We start from the raw sequence: 19,321 nt of genomic DNA, 5'->3' as shown, positions 1-19,321 counted from the left end.
TAGGATAATCCCTTTCTGAATTTATTTAATACTTACTGTAATTAATGCACTTTTTGTATTTTTGGTGTAGAAATACCTGCAATAAAGTTACAGATGTTTGGTTGCTTTTTCATAATTTCTTTATATTTGGTCATTGACTGGAGAAAGTCCAACTGTGGATGAACATTTTCCTGCATATTTATTTGTAATATTGTCCTCCCCATTTATTAATGTTGCTTATTTTTTGGTGTTATTTTTTCATTTGTTATAAGAATGGAAATGTTTTGTTTTCTGTTCAGTGTTATGTTTATTCCATAATGTAAATGTGATGTATTGTTTTTTGATTGTTCAGTAAAGTTGTTTAAATAAAATATTTGATGTTAATTTAACAGACTGCTTTTACGTCACTGAATTGTTTCAAATATTTTTAATTGTGAATTTAACTCTACCACTGTGTCAGTCTCGCGATAGTTTGTCTAGACGTTAATTGGCTTGCTCTACTTTGACGTCACAGCATTTGAAATCTGAGAAGTCATGGAAAAAGTTACAGAGGCTTCTCAGCGTTACGTATCAAGCTGAACGAAAGACAACTTCCGGCTCAGTCAGATGGTTTCAGAATAAAAGCATCGAGTTGAATAGATTCCAGTTGTGGAATACTGGATGTATTACTATTATGGGTTGTCTTTTAGTGTTGGGGTGAAGGAAGATAAACGGGAGGACAAAGTTCAGAGCTCAGGAAATTATATTATACTATTACACAAGTGGCTAAGCAGAAAAGATGGCTGGATATTAAAAATAAAACAGTTTAATATCCTTATGGATAACTTTGGCACAAGAAAGCTGCAGCAGCTGCCAGGACAAGACAAAGGCTCTGGAGGTCTGCACGCCCTCACCACCAGGGGCGGTAGAGCTCCCAAACTTAATACTCCAGTACACTAATACTTCTTCAAAATAACGTTACTCAAGAAGAAGTAAAAAATAGCTGTCCAAGACTCAAGTAATAGTAAAAAAAAAAAAAAAAAGAGTTTAAAAAAAAGTATTTTTTTCACTCTTACTTGAGCCCAGGTACTAAATAACTGATTAAAATTTGATTTCATATTTTAAATCTTGACACCAGGCAGACCAAAATATGAAATATAGCATATTTTTCGGACTATAAGCCGTTACTTTCTTCTCACTTTGAACCAGACGATTTGTAGGCCGATGCGGCTTTTCTGTGGATTTTTCTTCAACCACCAGGGGGCTCTTTAGCAGGATGTGAATCATTGGGAGTCAAAATTGGAAATCAAAGAAGAGAGTGCTGATTTTCATTTAGAACAAGCTCATGCCACAGCAGGCACGACCCAGAAATGTCTTCAAACTCATTTCCCCACTTCATGGAAACCACAGGAAGAAGTTCATATGATGTCGCTTTTAAGTTGAAGGTTATCGATCTGGCAGGACAGGAGGGAAATACAGCCGCTGCACGTAAACTCAGCGTGAACGAATCCATGGTTCTGCGTTGGAGACGCAGGGCTGGGCAGCCGAGAGCGGCGGAGATACCAGGGGCTTGTAGCCCCATGAGGCTTATATATGTACGTTTTCAGTTTAAAAAAAAACAATAAAAACTTTGTGGATCAATCAATCAAATGTTATTTGTATAGCACATTTCAGCAGCAAGACATTTCAAAGTGCTTTACATCATTACAAACACAGAAACACAAAGCAACATAGAATCAACAATCAAAACACAGCATTAAGTCAAGTTCCATCAATAAAGTGGGTGCGGCTTATAGCGAGGTGCGATCTATAGTCTGGAAAATATGGTAATTATGACTGAATTCTGGAATTTTAGTAGTTAAAATGAACCAAACAATACAGTTATAGTCAAGTCATTTTCGTTTCAATGTAAGCCCAATACTTCCGGTATCATGTATATGGATCATCAGCCTCTGATGTTCCAGCAGAGAGAAAATAACATAAATATGGAAAATAACACGAGACCAACAAAGTTGGTAAACAAACAAGAGGTCTCACTCTGACATAAACTGTAGGACTGCATCTGATGTTTGTGTGTGTGTGTGTGTGCGTGTGTGATTAAAACCTGTTTTTTCTTCATTCTGTGAAATTAGAGGATCCAGAAAGTTTACTCTACTAAGAGTAACAATTAATCTGACTCAAATAGAAATAAGAAGTGCGGTGAAGTAAAAATACTAACCGAAGTCAATTTTTTCCCAAAATGTTACTCCAGTAAATGTAACTAGTTACTACCGCCCCCTGGATTTCTCTGGTTTCCGGTGTTTCTCCTCATCCAGGTGACTGCAGTCCAGCTAAAAAGCCTGTTAATAATCCATCTGCTGGGAAACACGCTAACAGACTCGGATCAATCACCGGATCAATGCGTTAAAGGCTTCCGGCCTGCGCCTTACGCACTTTTATTGTGAAGGTGGGCGTCATTTCCGTACCCGAAGTGTATGATTGCTGTAAACTTCATGTTGCCGGTCAGCAGAAGGTCGGACAACAACAGCACCAGCAGCAGTGTGTTTGGGGCTGGTTACTGGTTAACTGGTTAATTGGGTCCCGAGTTAATTTACTGGGAGTTTAACCGGAAGCTGCTCGGTCGGCCGGTCAGTTTGTGCTTTCCAGGCCGGAAACAGTTTGGAGCTAACAGGCTAATGTTAGCATGCAGGGAGCTAACTTGCTGAAAAGGAAGGGGGCGGAGCCTTGGATCTGCCAGCAGGTGAGACATACCTGGAGGAAAATGAGGTAGAGGAAGGTTAACAGGAAGAGACTAACTCAGCTGTAGTTTAACTAACTAGTCGGTGGTTAATTTAAACTAGTTGTTTATCAGTCATTATGATGTTTTCACTGCTATTTTCTCCTCTTTGTTCTTAATTATGTTCTGGTACCGTCTGACCCGAACCCTTAGAACGCACGGTACTGACCCGGCTAGAACATTCAGCTAATGGACTCCAGTTAGTCATCAGAGGAAACAGAAAGGTCAAAGGTCAAACTTGTATTTATTTCGAACATGATGGAAGTATAAAATCACACACGAACAATGAATGCAAAAGACACGTTTTTTGCACCACAATAATCTTAACAATAATCTTAATAATAATCTTAACAATAATCTTAACAATAATCTTAATAATAATCTTAACAATAATCTTAATAATAATCTTAACATGCTCGAAAAGGAGTAGGAAGAAGTAAGAGACTTATGAACTCCTCCCCCATAAACTCATACAATATTTTCAGATAGACCCTCATTATTAAATCAAATAAACAAGGTTAATTAATTAGCCGTTTTATCTGGGTTTACACTAGGGGTTGCTAGTCGACTAGTCGATTCTTTACTCTGCAATGACTTTTACGGGGCCAGTCCATTACTTGCAATCGTGTAACAAAAGTGATTTTTCCAAGAAAGTGAACAAGGTGAATTCGCCAGACAGCTCAAATGCATAAAAATGTACATAATTTGCCAAAGAGAAACTGAAAATTCCAGATAGGGAATAGAGGCGTTGCGTGGCGGTGCAGTGGTTAGCGTGGCGCCCCGCATAGAGAGACTAGAGACCGGGTATCTGCAGTCCGACTCCCGCCCTCGGTTCGCTGGGCCCAGGCCTCTCTCCCCTCTCTGCCTCCTTCCTGTCGGGTTGCTGTCAAATAAAAGCAACTAGTGCTGAAAAACATCTTCCTAGAGACTACAGGAGTAATGTGGGACAAGGCGTCATGATGTCAGGCTTTTTTATCCCTCTGGCTGATCAGCGTCTCTCTGCTATTGAAGCTTCTAACCTGGCAGCTTTACGCTCTTATAAAAATACAAGTCGTTTAACTCCTAGTTTACACATATCTAATTATACACACCCACACACTCATATGCTTTAGCCTGAATTCACACACACTAGTGCTAACTCACACCCATATTTCTATATCTTGTGAAAATGACCTCCTTACGTTTCCCCTTAAATTGTATTAAATTATGACTTTGTTTCAACTCCTAATTTAACTTGTTCCATAATTTTACCCCATAAATTGAAATACAAAAGCTATGGGTAAATTACGAATGTTTGAGTTTGAGTTTTATCCTCCTTCTCTTTCATAAACATGCTCTGTCTGAGATGATCAGGCTGTAGTTTATTAGACGCCTTAAACATAATTTGAGCAATTTTAAATTCCACCAGATCTTCACATTTAACAATTCTAGATTTTCAGAATAACGGGTTTGTGTTCTCATAATAACCAACATTAAGGATGATTCTAAAGTTTCTGTCAGACACTCAGTGGATGTAAAGAGATTTTGTAATTAATTCCTCAAACCTCTCAACCATATGTTAAATATGGCAAAATCAGAGAGTTATATAGAATATGAAGTGGTTTATTATTCAGAACATGTCTAGCTTTAGTTTATTCTGTAAATGTTCAATTTGAGATTTCCAACTGATTTAGTTAACTACTCTGAGAAACTTATTAACATAAACCCTTTCTAGAGTTACACCCTCTGTCTGAACTCAAATTTGAGCTTTTTTGTAACATTTCCCAAAAACCATGATTTTACTCTCATCCAAATTTAGTGATTTATTGTCAAATAAATTATTCTTTAATTTACTGATTTCTGAGGCGATTATGGAAAAGTTGTTGTAAGTTTTCACCAGAGACCAGAATATTTGTGTCATTAGCAAATAACACAAATTTGAATACGTTAGACACTTTGCTTGTGTCGTTTATATACAAATTAAATTAAACTGGTCCCAGTTCTGACCCTTGAGGAATCCCACATACAATCTCCAGACAATAAGATTCAATATCTCCCATGAATGACATGAATGAATTTAACAAATAAAACGAACACATGAATAAAACTTTTAAAAATTTGGACCAAGAGAGTTTTTCAAGCCAGATGTCGAAAACTCATTATGACCATATATGGTAACAGGAAGCTGAGGCCTGTCCCGGTGGCTGTTGGAGGTTATTGATGGGTCTTTACAGGACATCACTAACTGTGATCGGTTTAAGGGAATATGGAAATAACAATAATAATGTTCCAACAATAACCTCAGAGCCATAGGGCGGCTGGCTGGTCCTGCTGCTGTGCTGCCCCCTGTTGGTGACCTGAGGCCAGTTTCCTCTCATATTGTTGAAATGGAGTCAGAATCTCTTAATGATGAATTTTAAAGCTGCATATGAAGAGCTTTGAGTGGCCTAATCAAAGTCCAGGCTGATAGAGGTGCTGACCTTCAGCAGGTCATTAATGCTGGGGAACCCTCCAATGTGTCTGAGTGAGTCAAAGGGTCAAAGGTCATTGGTGTTCATGGGGAACGTGTGGAGCAGGACTCAGAACCGGTTCTGGTTTCTGACCCTGTTAGCAGGAAGCGATCAACACATCTGCATGGAGTAGATCTATACCTCCACTGTCAGCCCCACCCAAACTGGGCCTGATGATGTCACTGATGATGATGTTGATGATGATGATGACGACCTTTGGTTTCAGAAGCGGGTGTGTTTGGAGGCGGAGCTCCAGATAGAGTATCCAATGGAAATATCCCATGGTGTGCCTGTGACCAATCAGCAGCAGGAGCAGCAGGTGCGTGCCAGTTGCCATGACGACAGCCAGTGGATTGGTTACCATGGAAACCGAGGCAGAAAACTTAATAAGAGGCTTTGCTGAACAATGGACTGTCGTGTGGGGGCGCCGTTGCCATGGAAACCTGTTAACATATTCTGGTCTGCAGGTCGGATTGACCCGGACCGGATCTCAGCGCCGCTGCCCCCGCTGTCTGGGAGGAGAACCGGTAAGAACCCGAGGCTGGTTCTGGTCAGGGAGGGTCTAACCTCTGATGTCTGTGATGTCATCAATCAATCAATCAATCAATCAATCAGATGTGAGCTATCAGGTGACGTTAAACATGATGATTCCAGGGTCACATCAGCCACATGCTGGGTCAGTGAGAGGAAGAGGAGGAGGAGGAGGAGCTCAGAAACCGTCCAATGACATGCCTGTCCATCCGGTGGAAGAACCAATCAGGTGCCTTTCTGTCGGTTTCCCAGGAAGTTTTATCTGGAAACTCGACGTTCCCTCAAAGAGTCAGTGAGCGATCACCCAGCGTCGCCATGGAGACGGGTCAGTCAGCACCATGTGACGGTGTGTTCAGAGACTCTGATTTAACGTGTCTCTGAACACACCTGATTCCTGATTGGCTGACTCAGACTTGGCGATGTGTTCGCTGCCATCAGGGCTTTTCCCCACTGCAGACGCTTTCTTCTTCTGTGGTGTGGAACCGCTCCAGGCGTTAAAGACTTTAGTGCATGTCTTCCTGGTCATGTTTACTAGTATCTTGAGAGGCTTCTATATTTTTAATTCAGACCTGACTGAATGTAAGATAGTGTCCAGCTGACATCATTTCCTGCTCCAGGTTGACCAATCAGAGAGCAGTTTTTGTACTGTAGGCGGTTTTTAAAATAAAACGTCTGTGAACGGCTCTGGTGTCTGATTGTCCCTCGGTCAGGTGGCTACAGGTGAGCATCACGTCGTCCAGAGGGTCTGTACGCCATCCAGTGATGTCATCAGCGCCTCACTTTGAGGCTCCACTCACTCAGGTCATTGACATGGCGCCTATTCACAGAAAGCCCGAAAACCGCCGACGGCCATTTTGCTAATGGGCTGAGATAGGAGGAAGGCAAACTAGGTAATAGCACCACCTCCTCTCCTTCACACACACACACACACACACCCCCACACACACACGACCCCCACCACAAGATCCTGACCTGAAGGACGGACCTACTGGACCTCAAACTACCGGGGAATTTCCTGCTGATGTCTTTGAATGCTTCTGCTGTCTGTCATGCAGTTCAGTTAATGAATTAGTATAAAGGGTTTCTACGGAAACAGTCCAGCTTCGAGTTGTCGACTAGCAGCAGCTCTACAGATGGTTTAAACTCCAGATCCCATGATGCCTCAGGGCTGCTCCTCCCCCAGCGCAGGGTGGAGAGTGGGAGGAGGAGCGGAGGGGGAGTTTGGGAAAGAATGCCTGGAATTCATTTCCTGTCGAACAACTTTCACAGCGAGGAGGAGACGAAGAGGAGACGAAGAGTCATGTCCAAGTTTGAGACGTTGCTCCAGAGTGTGAAAGAAACGAGGGACTGACTCCTTCTCCTCCTGCTGGGATTCTGCCTCCGGGAGGAGGAGCGCTGACTCCTGGTTCTCCTGAAGGAACCCATGATTCCTGCTGCAGGAGGAACCGGACCGACTCCTGCGGGGAAACTGGGCTCTGCTCCTGCTGCAGGAGGCGCAGCATGGCCGAGCCGCTGCTGAGGAGAACCTTCTCCAGGCTGAGGGGCAAAGAGAGGAGGCGCAGGAAGACGGAGCCCAAACTGAGCGGTGAGCACTTTACCAACTGCCAGTGAGTGCATCACGATGGTCAGTGAATGCATCACGATGGTCCTCAGGGTCAGTAGAACCTGCTGGAACCAGTAAACCCAGAACTGGACCCGGGTCCAGGCGGCCATCGTCTTCACTTCTGCTCTGTCTTCTCAAACCCGCAAACAGCCGCTGTGGTTGTGTCGGCCCTTCTCTGCCAAGGTCAGGGGCCCAACAGGTGGTCAGGGGCCCAGCAGGGGGCGCCAGTTCTTGGGGTCGTCTGGGCTGCTTGAACTAAATGAATCCAGGCCATTTACTGTTTGATACCTGGGATCAGATGAGGATGAGAACCTGCTGGAACCTGGAGCAGACGGTTCTGACTAGGGCTGTCGTACACAAATATTTTAGGAATTGAGTAATCTATCAATTATTCTTATGATTAATCGAGTAATCAGATAAAAAATTTGATAAAATAAAATATTTGTAAATCTAGCATAACATCAGTGTTATCAGATATCAATATCAGTCCAATTTTTCATTTTTGAGCTTCCCTAACAATAACTTTTCTGTAGTTTAGAAAACTAACCTGTAACAATAAATCTCACTTTCTAAGTTAACCTGAAGAAAAGTTATACAAAAATCTGAAATTATATTCAATGTACCAATAAAGAGGCAGGCTCACAAATACGCTTATAAAAATTGTCTATGATCCAGCTTTTGGTTTATATATTCATCTCCAGTCAGTTTAATAGATGAACTCTGACCTTGCCCAGACATTTAGCTTTGTGTTCATGTTAGCCACAAGGCAGCGAAGCGATCAGCTGCTGCTGTGCAGGTTTGTCAGAATCATGGCAGCAAACCAACAAAACGCAAAGAACTTTGCCCATTTTTCCTCCCAAGCTAACCGAGTCAGCTGAGTAAAGCTGTTGGTGACTGACTGGTAAATGTTAGTTAAATGATGACTAGCTAATGTTAGCTACATGGTAACTAGCAAAGCCAATATATCACGTTGAGCTTGTTAACAAGAACAGGCTACTAATTTTGTTATCTATGTTCAAAAGTACTAATTACATTTACTTTAGTAACTTTTTTGGAAAAAAGGTACTTGGAAGAATAGTTTTACACTTTGTTCTCTTACTTGACTAGATTGATTTTGCATAAAGAAAACATTGGAAACATTAGATTTTCGCAACATTTGAGCATAATTACTCAGTGTTTTATACATGTCACTGTTTATATCCTTATTGTTTATTTTGCATTAATAAACATTGCTATTTGAAATGTTACATAAGGTTTGTTTACGTATTTATATTAAAGTAAAAGCTCATTTTACTTTTATATAATCTGCCCCCTGATAACCTCTGGCGGCTCCAGGCGTCGCGCCAGTTAGGATGTTTATCAGACATTATCGTCAGTAAAATCCTCCCAGACCGAACTTGAAAATTGGACCCTATGCTGCTAACACTTAGCTTTCATCAACAACTCAGGTGGAAGAGAGAGCGCTGCGCAACCCAAATAAGAACCCGACCGGAACCCGGTGTGCGAAATAATAAAACATAATTTAAGGAAGCTGAGCTGCGTCGAAGCTTCAAGGAATTTTAATAATTGAGGTACTTGAATCATTCGAGGAATCGTTACAGCCCTGGTTCTGATAGGTTCTGGACCATCTGGAAGGATTTCTCTGAGCCCCAGACTTGGAAGTAAATCCAGACCCGGGCCTGAGCCTGTGATTGGGTCGCTTAGCACACCGCCTGCACACATATCAGCTTCCTGTCATTAGCCCTACTGAACTTCCTGTTTATGTGTCCGGATGGACCGTCTCACTGCACTGGTTCTGTTCATACTGGAGCAGGATTGCTGGTGTAGAACTGGGCCTATTGGTTCTGAAGGAGACAAACTGGACCCTTCGGCGAGGATTGATCTCTTCTGACACCAGAACCCAATGAGAGTTACCTCAGAACCTGGCAGAACCGCCGGTCCAACCCAACGTTTCTTCCTGTGTCGCTGACTGCAGGCCGGGTGTGTGTGTGTGTGTGGGTGTGTGTGTGCCTCTGTCCTATTTATTAACTTTCTGAAGACCGATGGGCCTGATGGGGCCCATGGCCCGTTCCTGATACAGTGGACCCCTTGAGGTCCGGTTAAGGCGAGTTCGGTTTATGAGGTTTGGGTCACTAACCTTCACTGAAATGAATGGAAGTTTATACAAAGTCTGAATGTGGGTAGAAATACACACAAGTCTGCATCTGCGTGTGTGTGATGAATAGTGAATACTCAGCAGTGTGTGTTGAACACAGAAGCTCCTTTCACATCTGTGCAGCTGTTTATTCAACCTCTGCCCCTCCCCCTCCTGTTTCTAGCTCTCAGACTCATTCAGATGACAGGAAGTAAAGCCAGCCTGTGGAGAGGGTCACTTCCTGTTTGGTCCTGCTTGTAGCCTCAGGAAGCAGTTGGGCAGAACCCTCAGAACCATTAGGAGGCATTTTACCTTAGGACATCTGAAGAGTTCCTGATAAATAAAAACTTCAGTTGGGTCAGTTGGTTCTGGGTCAGTTGGTTGTCAGTGGGCCCGTCACAATAACAAATGTGCTGGATGATAAATTGTCCCAGAAATGATTGCAGCAGCTCTGCATCCTGCAGCTTTTCTCTGTGCAAAGGGAACGTGCGCATCAAGGGAATCTCTGACCCACTGGGCCAGAACCGCAGGACCGGAACTGGGTTCTGGTGTTAGTCTGATGGTCCTTGTTTGGCGTTAAACATGAGGCAGAGTTAAGTCTGTGTGGCACTCTTCTCTGTCTCTAAACATGTTTTCATTCTGGAGTGACCTCAGCATCAGGTTAACAGATCAACCAATCAGAGAAGAGGATAAACGTGTTTGTGTTTCACACAGAAACATCCCAACCAGATAAACGCAGAGCAGAAGCAGCAGCCTCAGGTTGCATTCAGCAGAACAACACGGCTTATTCACACAGCTCGGTCAGACGCTGACGCTGCCTGTCATGAGACGCTGCTCTCTACTGAGCATGCTCAGAACACTAGCGACCAGCTGCCCCTTCACCAGTCTGAACTGGTGAAGGAACTAATACATGGACTGGTTTTTCTTGTTGCTCGGCTCAGACACAGATGACATTCGGAGTTGTCTTTGCGAATTAAAAAGAAGATTTTATTTACCTTTATACAAAAATACAGCTTGACATACTCGGTGCCTAACGCTCCTCAGAAGAACGGAAACCGAGCACTGCACCCCAACGTTCCAGGAACACACATCAAAAACCGTCGCATTCAATGACATAAAGGAAATGTCAGTTACTAAGTTATCAAGCTACAATGAAAGATGAATGAACTTATTATAATAAACAAAACAAATTGGGTGGGGTACCTGTGAACTATAATATACATGAACAGTATAATAAATAAATAAACTAATAAATTCGGTGTCTCTCACATTCTGAATCATTCTGGAACCAAGTTAACCAAAGTGGTTCCACATAGAAAGGCTAAAAACCCAAACCTTGCTAACAACTTCCCACGATTTATCAGTGGTCATGATCATGCTGGTATTTCTCTGACAAATGAAGCTTAATGTGACGTAAATTATAGAGTCTTTGAAGTAAGGATGTCATGATAACAGCCAGTCAAAGGTACACCGTCTGTAGAAGACTGTGTGTGCCTGAAAGGCGCTAATTTCAGATCACTCATCAATTGAATCTTCCTCGGTCAGAAGGAATAGGCCAACTCCACCGGTGCAGCTTAGAAGGTTTATTGATAGAACAATAGCAGGTAAACGGGAGGTGAAGTCACAGCCGATGGTGAGGTGAAGACTGCACCGAGGTGCCCGTACTTGGTGTGAGGGGGTGTGTGTGTGTGTGTGGTTATCTGAAACAGAAAAAACAATAAAGGTACATATTAAAAGCCATGCGAGCAAAAACGGATACATGTACAGTAGATACAGGACGAAAATGGCCTGCAGCACCACAGAAATCCACCGGAGGGCGCCACAACACCGCAAATGAACCGTCGGTCAAATGCAACAAACATACAAAAACCGTCAGAACACATGAAATGAACGGTAATTCCCTCATATACTAATACAATAACAATATATATCTGGCAAAGTATAATACATAACCTGAGCTATTATAAGTAAACGCCTGCATTGTCGGCAGCCAGAGAAACAAGAGGACGTCATCACCTCCTGGGCCAACAACCGACACAAACACAAATATCGTACATGGAAATGTATATATAGTTACATCATAAAAACGCACACAGGTTTCATACACACGGGATTACAAAAGGATTGATGTGGATGCTACTTCAATGCCACCGAGCCACACAGAAGCACTGAAAAACAACCAGCTCAGCTACGTAAAATTAGAACTACAAAATGAACAGATGCATCTTGGGTAATGCAGTGCCAAACAAACAGACGGACTTTTAACACCGTCTCTTTGTAATGACTTCAACAATTTAAATCTAAATGCTCCTCTTGGGGTGAATCAACTCTGTGTTAACAGTGAATAGTCGACAGTCTGGCTGCTGGGTCCTGAGGAGGTTTTTCATTTGAAACTTGCAGTACACAAACCCAAAGTTGCTCAATTCTGGTCTGCAGGTGTTTCATTTCCTGGCCAAATACAATCTGCCATTGTTTTGGCAAACTTACACACTGAAGCAGAACTAACTTTGGTGACCTCCGGTTGTTGTAACCGAGTGTGGATGTTGCCCCTTGTGGCCGCTGGTGTAAAACCTCCCTGTGGTTGCTGCTGTCTCTAATGTCTCTGACGATGAAGCTGCCAGTTACTGGAGTCTGCTTCTCAGCAGGTGAACCTGGTTGAATCCTGGAGAGACTGGTTGTGACGTGGAGTCTAGAACTGTCGTAGCTTAGCATCAGTGAGCCGGCCTGAAGTCTTGACTGCCTGGTCTATGCTGGAGGAGCGTTACCTGGTGGAAACCCTTGATCTCCTACAGAAAGAAAGCTTTTATCAAAGACTATAGAACTGGATTTGGAAAAATAATTGGGATTCAGTTGAAAGACATTATAAACCAATTCAAGTCCTGATCAGTATTCCAAACTATAAAAAGGTCTTGATGGATTCCACCGTAGAACGAACAGATTAGAGTCTGTTATCCCCACTGTCATTGTTTAAGTAAACTGTAGCTTTAATGCCATGACTTGACATCTGCTCATGATTTTTGTGTATTCTTTTTTTATTTCTTGATGTATGTCTCCAATTTGTCTAATTAATTGTTGCATAAAGGTGTCTGTGTGAATGTGTTGGCCCCCACCACTAGTTGCAAATGAATTTCCCTTCAGAGACTAAATAAAGTGAACAGGAAGGCAACAATACCCTAACCAGAGAAACGGAGAAGCTAAGCGAGCCTTAGGGCAGGAAATGTGAGACGCCAGCAGGTTATCCAGAGCAGAGGGCGTGTTCATGTGTTTGATGATGCAGAACTTGAAGGTCCATTTCTCAACCTTCTGTTTGTTTTCTTCAGAGCCTCCAGTCAGCTCTGCCGCCATTCAGACGTCTCCATCATCACCATCACTGAACATCATATCCAGCACTGTAACCGCCGCCCGCCCTGACTCCAGCTCCCCTCCTCGAAATCACATCACGGTTGCTAAGAAACAGCAATGGGCGCGGCAGGAAGCTTCTTGTCCGAGCTCCACCCACATGACCTCTGACCAGTGGTCGTCATGGATATCCCACCATGAATCTGGGCTGACCTGGAGCGACAAGGTATTCAGATGGGAGGTGGTTCCTGTTGATCCATCATCGTTCTCTCTCTGTGTGGTTCCTCCAGTTTGACTTCAGCTTGATTTCAGTTTGGTGACGGATTCTGCTGCTTGTCTCTCTTGGAGGTTGTAACTCGTGTTGCCGTGTTTTCAGGCGCATGCTGAAGCCGTGCCGCTTAGGGACGCAGTCATCAGTACGCACCAGGAAGACTCCCAAGCTTCAGGGGGCGCCACTGAGATTCCCACCCCAGGAGTCAGCGCCAAGCTGTCCGGCCAGCGGGCGTACCTGCAGAGCCTGGAGCGGAGCAGCCGAGCATGGGTTCTGTCTTCAGGAAAGTCCCAGGCTCCGGATGATGAGTTCGGGCCTCTGGAGGAGAACAGCAGCAGCAACATCTGGTACAACCCCATCCCAGAGGAGGAGGACAGAGGAGCCCCACCGACAGAAGAGGAGGTATGGAAGAGGAGAGATGAAGAGCAGGAGGTCGCTGATCTCAGAGGACAGGGTTGTAGCTGTGAGTGCCCACAGGAGGGCGCCAATCCAAGCGTCAGTCATCAGGTTCATGACATTACTGAAGAAATCTCAGGTAAGCTGCTTCTTTCCACCAGTTGCTGTGTGATTGCAGTGAGTTGCTCATTGATTATCCGTCCATTACAGACTGCCCTGCCTCAGACTCAAGCCCCGCCTCCCTAAACAAAGGGGGCGGAGCTGGGAGTGTGATGGACAGGCTGAGGTCTCCTGGTACTGTTCGGAAACTCTCTTTAAAAATGAAGAAACTTCCTGAACTCCGGCGAAAACTCAGTCTACGTTCATCTTCCCGTACTAACCGCCAGACCGGCGGAGGAGGTGGGGACGAGCCAACCAATAACAACGCAGCATCATCCCCGGTGCTGGCCAATCAGAACGTCATCAGCAGGTACCATCTGGACAGCTCTGCCCCCCCAGCGCGTCCTCGCCGTCGATCATCGAGACAACGCTCCGCCGGCAAAGGAGGTTCTTCCTTCTTTCCTTCCCTTCCTTCCTTCCATCCTTCTTTCCTCCATTCCAGGCCTCTGGTTGCCTCAGATTGCTTAAGTTAAATTATTGTAGTAGTTCATTAGTTGAGCCATTAGTCACTAATATGACTTAGTTACTTAGTTAATATACTAATGGGTGAACGTTTCCTGGTGGAGGTTGACTAGCTGCTGAATTCTTGAAGGCTTAGTTAAAACCTCAAGGCAACAGTCGGGTTGTTGTTTCTAACACTAGCTGCTTGCATCTGCTACATAGATTAACTCTCTTGGTTAGTATCTGGTAATGTTCTGGATGACGCTGTCTTCTGCTGGTTAGCTAGGCTAGCTGGGTTAGCTGGACTAGCTGACCCTTTGCAGTTACTCTTCCTCCTCAGGTCTGTGATTGAATGTGAGGTTGGGAATCGGCTTCTGTATCTTTGGTATTTCTTCGTCCTCCTTATTTGTCCTTGTCAGCAACCAAAGATGTGACTGATTTGTGACCAAACTGTAGAGTCAGGTACGCTGCTAGTTAGGATTTTGGTGAGCCTAACGAACCCAGTAGCCAATGAGCCCCTTTTATTTCTATCAGGGTACCTCAGTGATGGAGACTCCCCTGAGCTGTTGCCCCGGCAACAGGCTGCTGACCTCACAGCATCCCAGGAAGCTTGGTGTGACGTCAGTTCGTTTCAGCTGTACATGGGCTCAGATCCGCCGCGATGCAGCCAGCGGGTGACGGGGTTACTGACAGTGCACCTGCTGGGCCTGGAGGAGATGAAGAGCAGCAGGTAAACTACAGCTGACTGGTCAGAGCTGGTCCTGGACTTTGACTATAAAATGGAAAATGTGCTTCCAGTTTACAGCGTAATGTTTCTAAGCCTCTTTTGGTCCTAGATCAGAGGACAGCAAAGAAATCTTCTTGGCCATCCAAGTCGATGGGGTGACAAGAGCCAGGACCGCCCTCTTGACCCTCAGAGGCCACACCCGGCCCCTGAACCACACCTTTCACCTCGACTTGGAGAGGGCCCGGCAGCTTCGCATTGTGGTGCTGACACCAGGTACCGGCTTAATTCTAGGGATCCAAAACCCAACCCCAGCTACGTTTGGATAACCTGGACCTGGACCTGGACCTGGACCAAGACCTAGACCTGGACCTGGACCTGGACCCAGACCCGGACCTGGACCTGGAACCAGAACCAGAACCAGACCTGGGCCTGAACCACTCTATCCTGGAACCGGACCTGGACCACCCATTGTTAGGACTCTTGGCATAACAAGTGCTTTTTGTTTAGCTCCGTCAGCGGTGGGCGGAGCCAAACCAGACCAGAGTAATTCTGCTGGAGGTCCAAACAGGAACCGGGTGTGCTGCCTGGGTGGCGTCTCCATCCCGCCGCTCTTTAAAGGTCGATCACATTCCACCTGATATTGGTTATTGATCCTGGAGAAGTGATGATGGTTGAAATCTGCCGCTTGTTTCTGTTTCAGGAAGTCGCAGTCAGCAGCTCTGCCTGAAGCTGGAGCCCAGAGGACTGCTGTACGTCAAACTGACTCTGCAGGAAAAATGGGACACCCAGGTAACCTGGGAGATCCTGGTAAACTCCATAAATACTGCTGTTGCAATGCGCTGGGAGTCCCATAGATGGCGCACTGGGTGTAGTGGTTGTCCTGGGTTCCATTCTCGGTCTCAGGTCATTTACTGCTTGTCTACTTCTTCTCTCCCCTCCTTATATACTGTTAAATAAAAAACACTAAAATAGAGGCTAAAATATCTTTACTAAAATAAAAGTCACATACTGCTGTAAAAAGTCTAGAGGTGCTGGGAATCTGAATGTTTGTGTCGGCAGCACGGCAGGGATCCATCAGCGCCGGCTAATGTGTTTGGGGTTGAACTGCACCACCTGGTGGAGAAAGAAGGAAGCGCAGCTCCAGTTCCCCTGCTGATCCAGAAGACGGTGGCAGAAATAGAGAGACGAGGCCTGAAGGTGGGAACTAAGCTTTTTCTATTGCGACCGCTCCGACCCCTCAGTACCGACCCAAGACTGAACCGGACCTGGGTTTGTTCAGGTGGTGGGTCTGTACCGGTTGTGTGGTTCCGCTGCCATCAAGAAGGAGCTGAGAGACGGGTTTGAGAAGAACAGTTCAGCCGTGTGTCTATCCGAGGACCGGTACCCCGACGTCAACGTCATCACAGGTCAGTGACTAGAACCGGGTCAGAACCGGAACCTGGTGCAGGACCAAACCAAGCTCAGGTTCTCACCCAATCCTGAGCTAGTTTTCCATAAGGACTTGATTTAGAACCGGACCCACTGAGTGGTGGACTGTTTGGTTCTAAACTGCTGGCTGGGTCCAAACCCAGAAGTATCAGTCATCAAGTGAAACTGGAGGGAGGGAACTAAACAGAACCAGAGACCTGGTTCCCAAACAAACTAGAACAAGATGATCCCGAGGGTTTGGATCAGAATCAAAGACCCGGTACTCAGTACTGACTGCCTTGTTTTCTGAATCCTGATTGGACTTTCTTTGTTACGGGCCTTGAGACGGTGTTAGGTGTAAACTGTTGTTATGTTGATAAACTGACCGGTCGGGCTGGATCAGAACCATCCAGAACCAACCCTGTTGTTCTCCAGGTGTTCTGAAGGACTACCTCCGTGAGCTGCCGTCGCCGCTCATCACCAGGACTCTGTACCAGGTGGTCCTGGAGGCCATGACCCTTCGACCACCACTGGAGACCCCCGACCCAGAAGCGGCCCAGTGCACCGTTAGACTCCTGTCCTGTCTGCCGGAACCAGAGAAGGTACCACAATCATGTTTGCAGTTCTACAGAACTAAAATCCGTGGGTCTGTTGGTGATTGGGTTGAGCCCATAGGAACCCTTCTGACGGTTCTAAAGGGTCCAAACAAAACCCCAGAACCCTTACAGTCATTATTTATTCAACAAAGATCCAGAATGAAAAACTGAGAATGAAAATGAAACACTAAAATACAAAACCAACAGAATGTAACAAGAGTACTTCCTTCCTGCAGTCACCTCGGTTAAACCTTTATACATTTAGGGGCCCATCGTCACTTTCACGCCTTCATCCAGTTCACTACATTCATGTCATCACATCTGTGACATCACAGCCGCCCTCTGAGGGCTCCATTTATCTGTACCTGATGGGTCCCGCCCACCCCCCAGGCTACGCTGTCCATGTTGCTGGATCACCTCAGCCTGGTCGCATCCTTCAGCTCCTTCAACCGGATGACGCACCAGAATCTGGCGGTCTGCTTTGGCCCGGTTCTCCTCACCCCAACCCAGGAGGCCCGCCGGGCGGCTGGCAGGGGGAGCCGGGGCAAGACCCTCGGTCCGGGGGAGGAGATGGCCAATGCAGTGGACTTCAAGCGGCACATCGAGGCCTTGCACTACCTGCTGCAGCTCTGGCCAGGTGAGCCGAGCCGACCCGCTGCTGCTGCACTCACAACATTCACCTTTCACAATCTTCACGTTCCCTATGTTCCTCCTTAGTGCCGATCAACCGAGTGCCAGTAGACGAACCCTCTCCTCCACGCTCTCCTTCCATTCCCCGACACCTCCAGGTCGAACCACGCCCGCAGCACTGCCCACCGTGGCTTCCCGGCACCGACGGCGTGGTGTCCCGTCGGGGGCGTGGCGGACCAGCCCGGTTGGAGAGCCCACCCCCCGTCAACCGGTATGCCGGGGATTGGACCGTCTGCGGGCCAGACCTGCCGGCAGAGGATGAAGCTGACTACGACGAGGTGGCGGGAAGTGAGAGCGAAGGAGGTAAAACTCCGACCGCAGGGGCGGCTCGGACTTCAGGTTCGGCCGAAGGCTTCGTGTCATTCTCTGCTCCGTGTTTCAGGCAGCAGAGAGGAAGAAGAGGAGGAGGAGCAGAAGGAGGCTTGGCCGCCCGGAGCCACAGGAGGAGGCCACTTCGTAGACGACTTCATGGACTTTGATGCTCCGTTCAACTGTCGCCTCAGCCTGAAGGACTTTGACACCCTGATCCACGACCTGGACCGGGAGCTGGCCAAACAGATCAACATCTGCCTGTAGGGGGGAAGAAGGAGGTGGGGTGTTCATCACCTCGTCTGGACCAAAATCCAGATCTGCCCTTCAGGGGTTTGTGAGTCCAGAACCAATCGGATCGCTTCTAGAAAATTACTTTTCTGAAAGTGAAGGAACTTTCAGTAGTAAAGTTTCTCTTTGCACGTTGGAAGTCAAAACGCTCCACTGCTGAGGATAGGCTGCCCCCCCAGGGTCACTGCTCTGCTGCCCCCTGCTGCCCAGGGAGGCGAACTGCAGCCGCTGCAAGGGTCTGGAGATGCTGAAGGGTTTTGCCGTCTTGAGGCCAGTGGGGTGGGGGGCAGGTTTTGTCTGGAGGGTTCAAGGGTTCAGCGTTTATCGGTACAGGTTTTGTCACTATGAGAGCGTTCTCGGTCCTACTTGATGTTCCTGGCAGTATTATTGTTTTGTTTTGCACGCGCCCAGTAAGCACTTGTGATTTTTTATCAGTATGTTTGTAAACAGATGATGTAACCAAAGATTTAAAGCACAGCTGCCTGTTTGTTCATTCCAAAATCAAATAATAAACACTATTGATATTATTTTAATTTCTGACTAAATGTTTCATTTTAGATGGAAATGTGATGTTCATGAGCTCATCCTGCAGCAACATGTTGCTCTCTTATTTATGCAACTATCAACAGGTTGTTCTGCAACGTTCTGATCATAAACATCAGATCTTTATTTTATTTTTATTTTTTCAGTTTGGCTTTATAATCCAACTGAGATGTGAACACATTTCAAAACTATAAAACCAAAATTCAATTGCATTTAATTTAAGCATGAACAGTAATGTTACATGGTAAAAAAAACATTTTATTTCTAAAGTGTGTTTAAGAAACAATCAAACCTTCAGTAAATATCTGAACAGAATCCAACCTCAAGCCGAGGCAACGAGCAGAAACCCCAAACTTAATGATTAGACTTGATCAGAGTTATCCTCATCATCCTCCTCTTCCTCTTTAGAGGTCAGTAGGCTTTTTTTTTGGGGGGGGGGGGGGGGTTCCTTTACTGCGTCGTTCAGTGACTGCCTGATTTATTTTTTAATGACAGTGATTTTGTTAAACCTACCTCCTACTGACGTCACAGCGACCTTTGACCCTTTCTGGTCTTTTTTCGGAACCGTCCTCTTCCAGCAGCTAACGGACTCATCCCGGATTATCCTGCCTTCTAGCCCCGCCTTCGTCGGTTGTTTTTGCTCCGGTGGCGGTGAGAAGGA

At 45.7% G+C, this 19,321-nt stretch overlaps 1 protein-coding gene across 3 annotated transcripts; it reads left to right on the top strand.

Annotated features, from left to right (window-relative positions):
• The first annotated feature begins 2,420 nt into the window (after window positions 1-2,420).
• syde1 (synapse defective Rho GTPase homolog 1) lies at window positions 2,421-18,650 on the top strand. 3 transcript variants are annotated; one of them, XM_023341614.1, is made up of 17 exons: window positions 2,421-2,698; window positions 5,450-5,542; window positions 5,691-5,750; window positions 5,878-5,983; window positions 12,812-13,056; window positions 13,207-13,636; window positions 13,708-14,043; window positions 14,632-14,827; window positions 14,934-15,097; window positions 15,332-15,442; window positions 15,525-15,613; window positions 15,884-16,021; window positions 16,104-16,230; window positions 16,667-16,833; window positions 17,218-17,464; window positions 17,545-17,820; window positions 17,900-18,650. In XM_023341614.1, the coding sequence occupies exons 4-17, from the start codon at window positions 5,947-5,949 to the stop codon at window positions 18,091-18,093; spliced, it is 2,757 nt and encodes a 918-aa protein (XP_023197382.1). In that variant the 5' UTR covers window positions 2,421-2,698; window positions 5,450-5,542; window positions 5,691-5,750; window positions 5,878-5,946; the 3' UTR covers window positions 18,094-18,650. The 3 variants fall into 3 exon arrangements, with proteins under 3 accessions (XP_023197382.1, XP_023197381.1, XP_023197383.1); XM_023341613.1 differs by lacking the exons at window positions 2,421-2,698; window positions 5,450-5,542; window positions 5,691-5,750; window positions 5,878-5,983 and adding an exon at window positions 6,473-7,339; XM_023341615.1 differs by lacking the exons at window positions 2,421-2,698; window positions 5,450-5,542; window positions 5,691-5,750; window positions 5,878-5,983 and having other exon boundaries at window positions 12,964-13,056; window positions 13,884-14,043.
• Window positions 18,651-19,321: the final 671 nt, after the last annotated feature.

Source organism: Xiphophorus maculatus, chromosome 10, assembly GCF_002775205.1.
Source record: "Xiphophorus maculatus strain JP 163 A chromosome 10, X_maculatus-5.0-male, whole genome shotgun sequence".
NCBI lineage: Eukaryota > Metazoa > Chordata > Actinopteri > Cyprinodontiformes > Poeciliidae > Xiphophorus > Xiphophorus maculatus.
The sequence above is the reverse complement of the archived record's forward strand: the minus strand, read 5'-3'. Positions and strand labels throughout refer to the sequence as shown.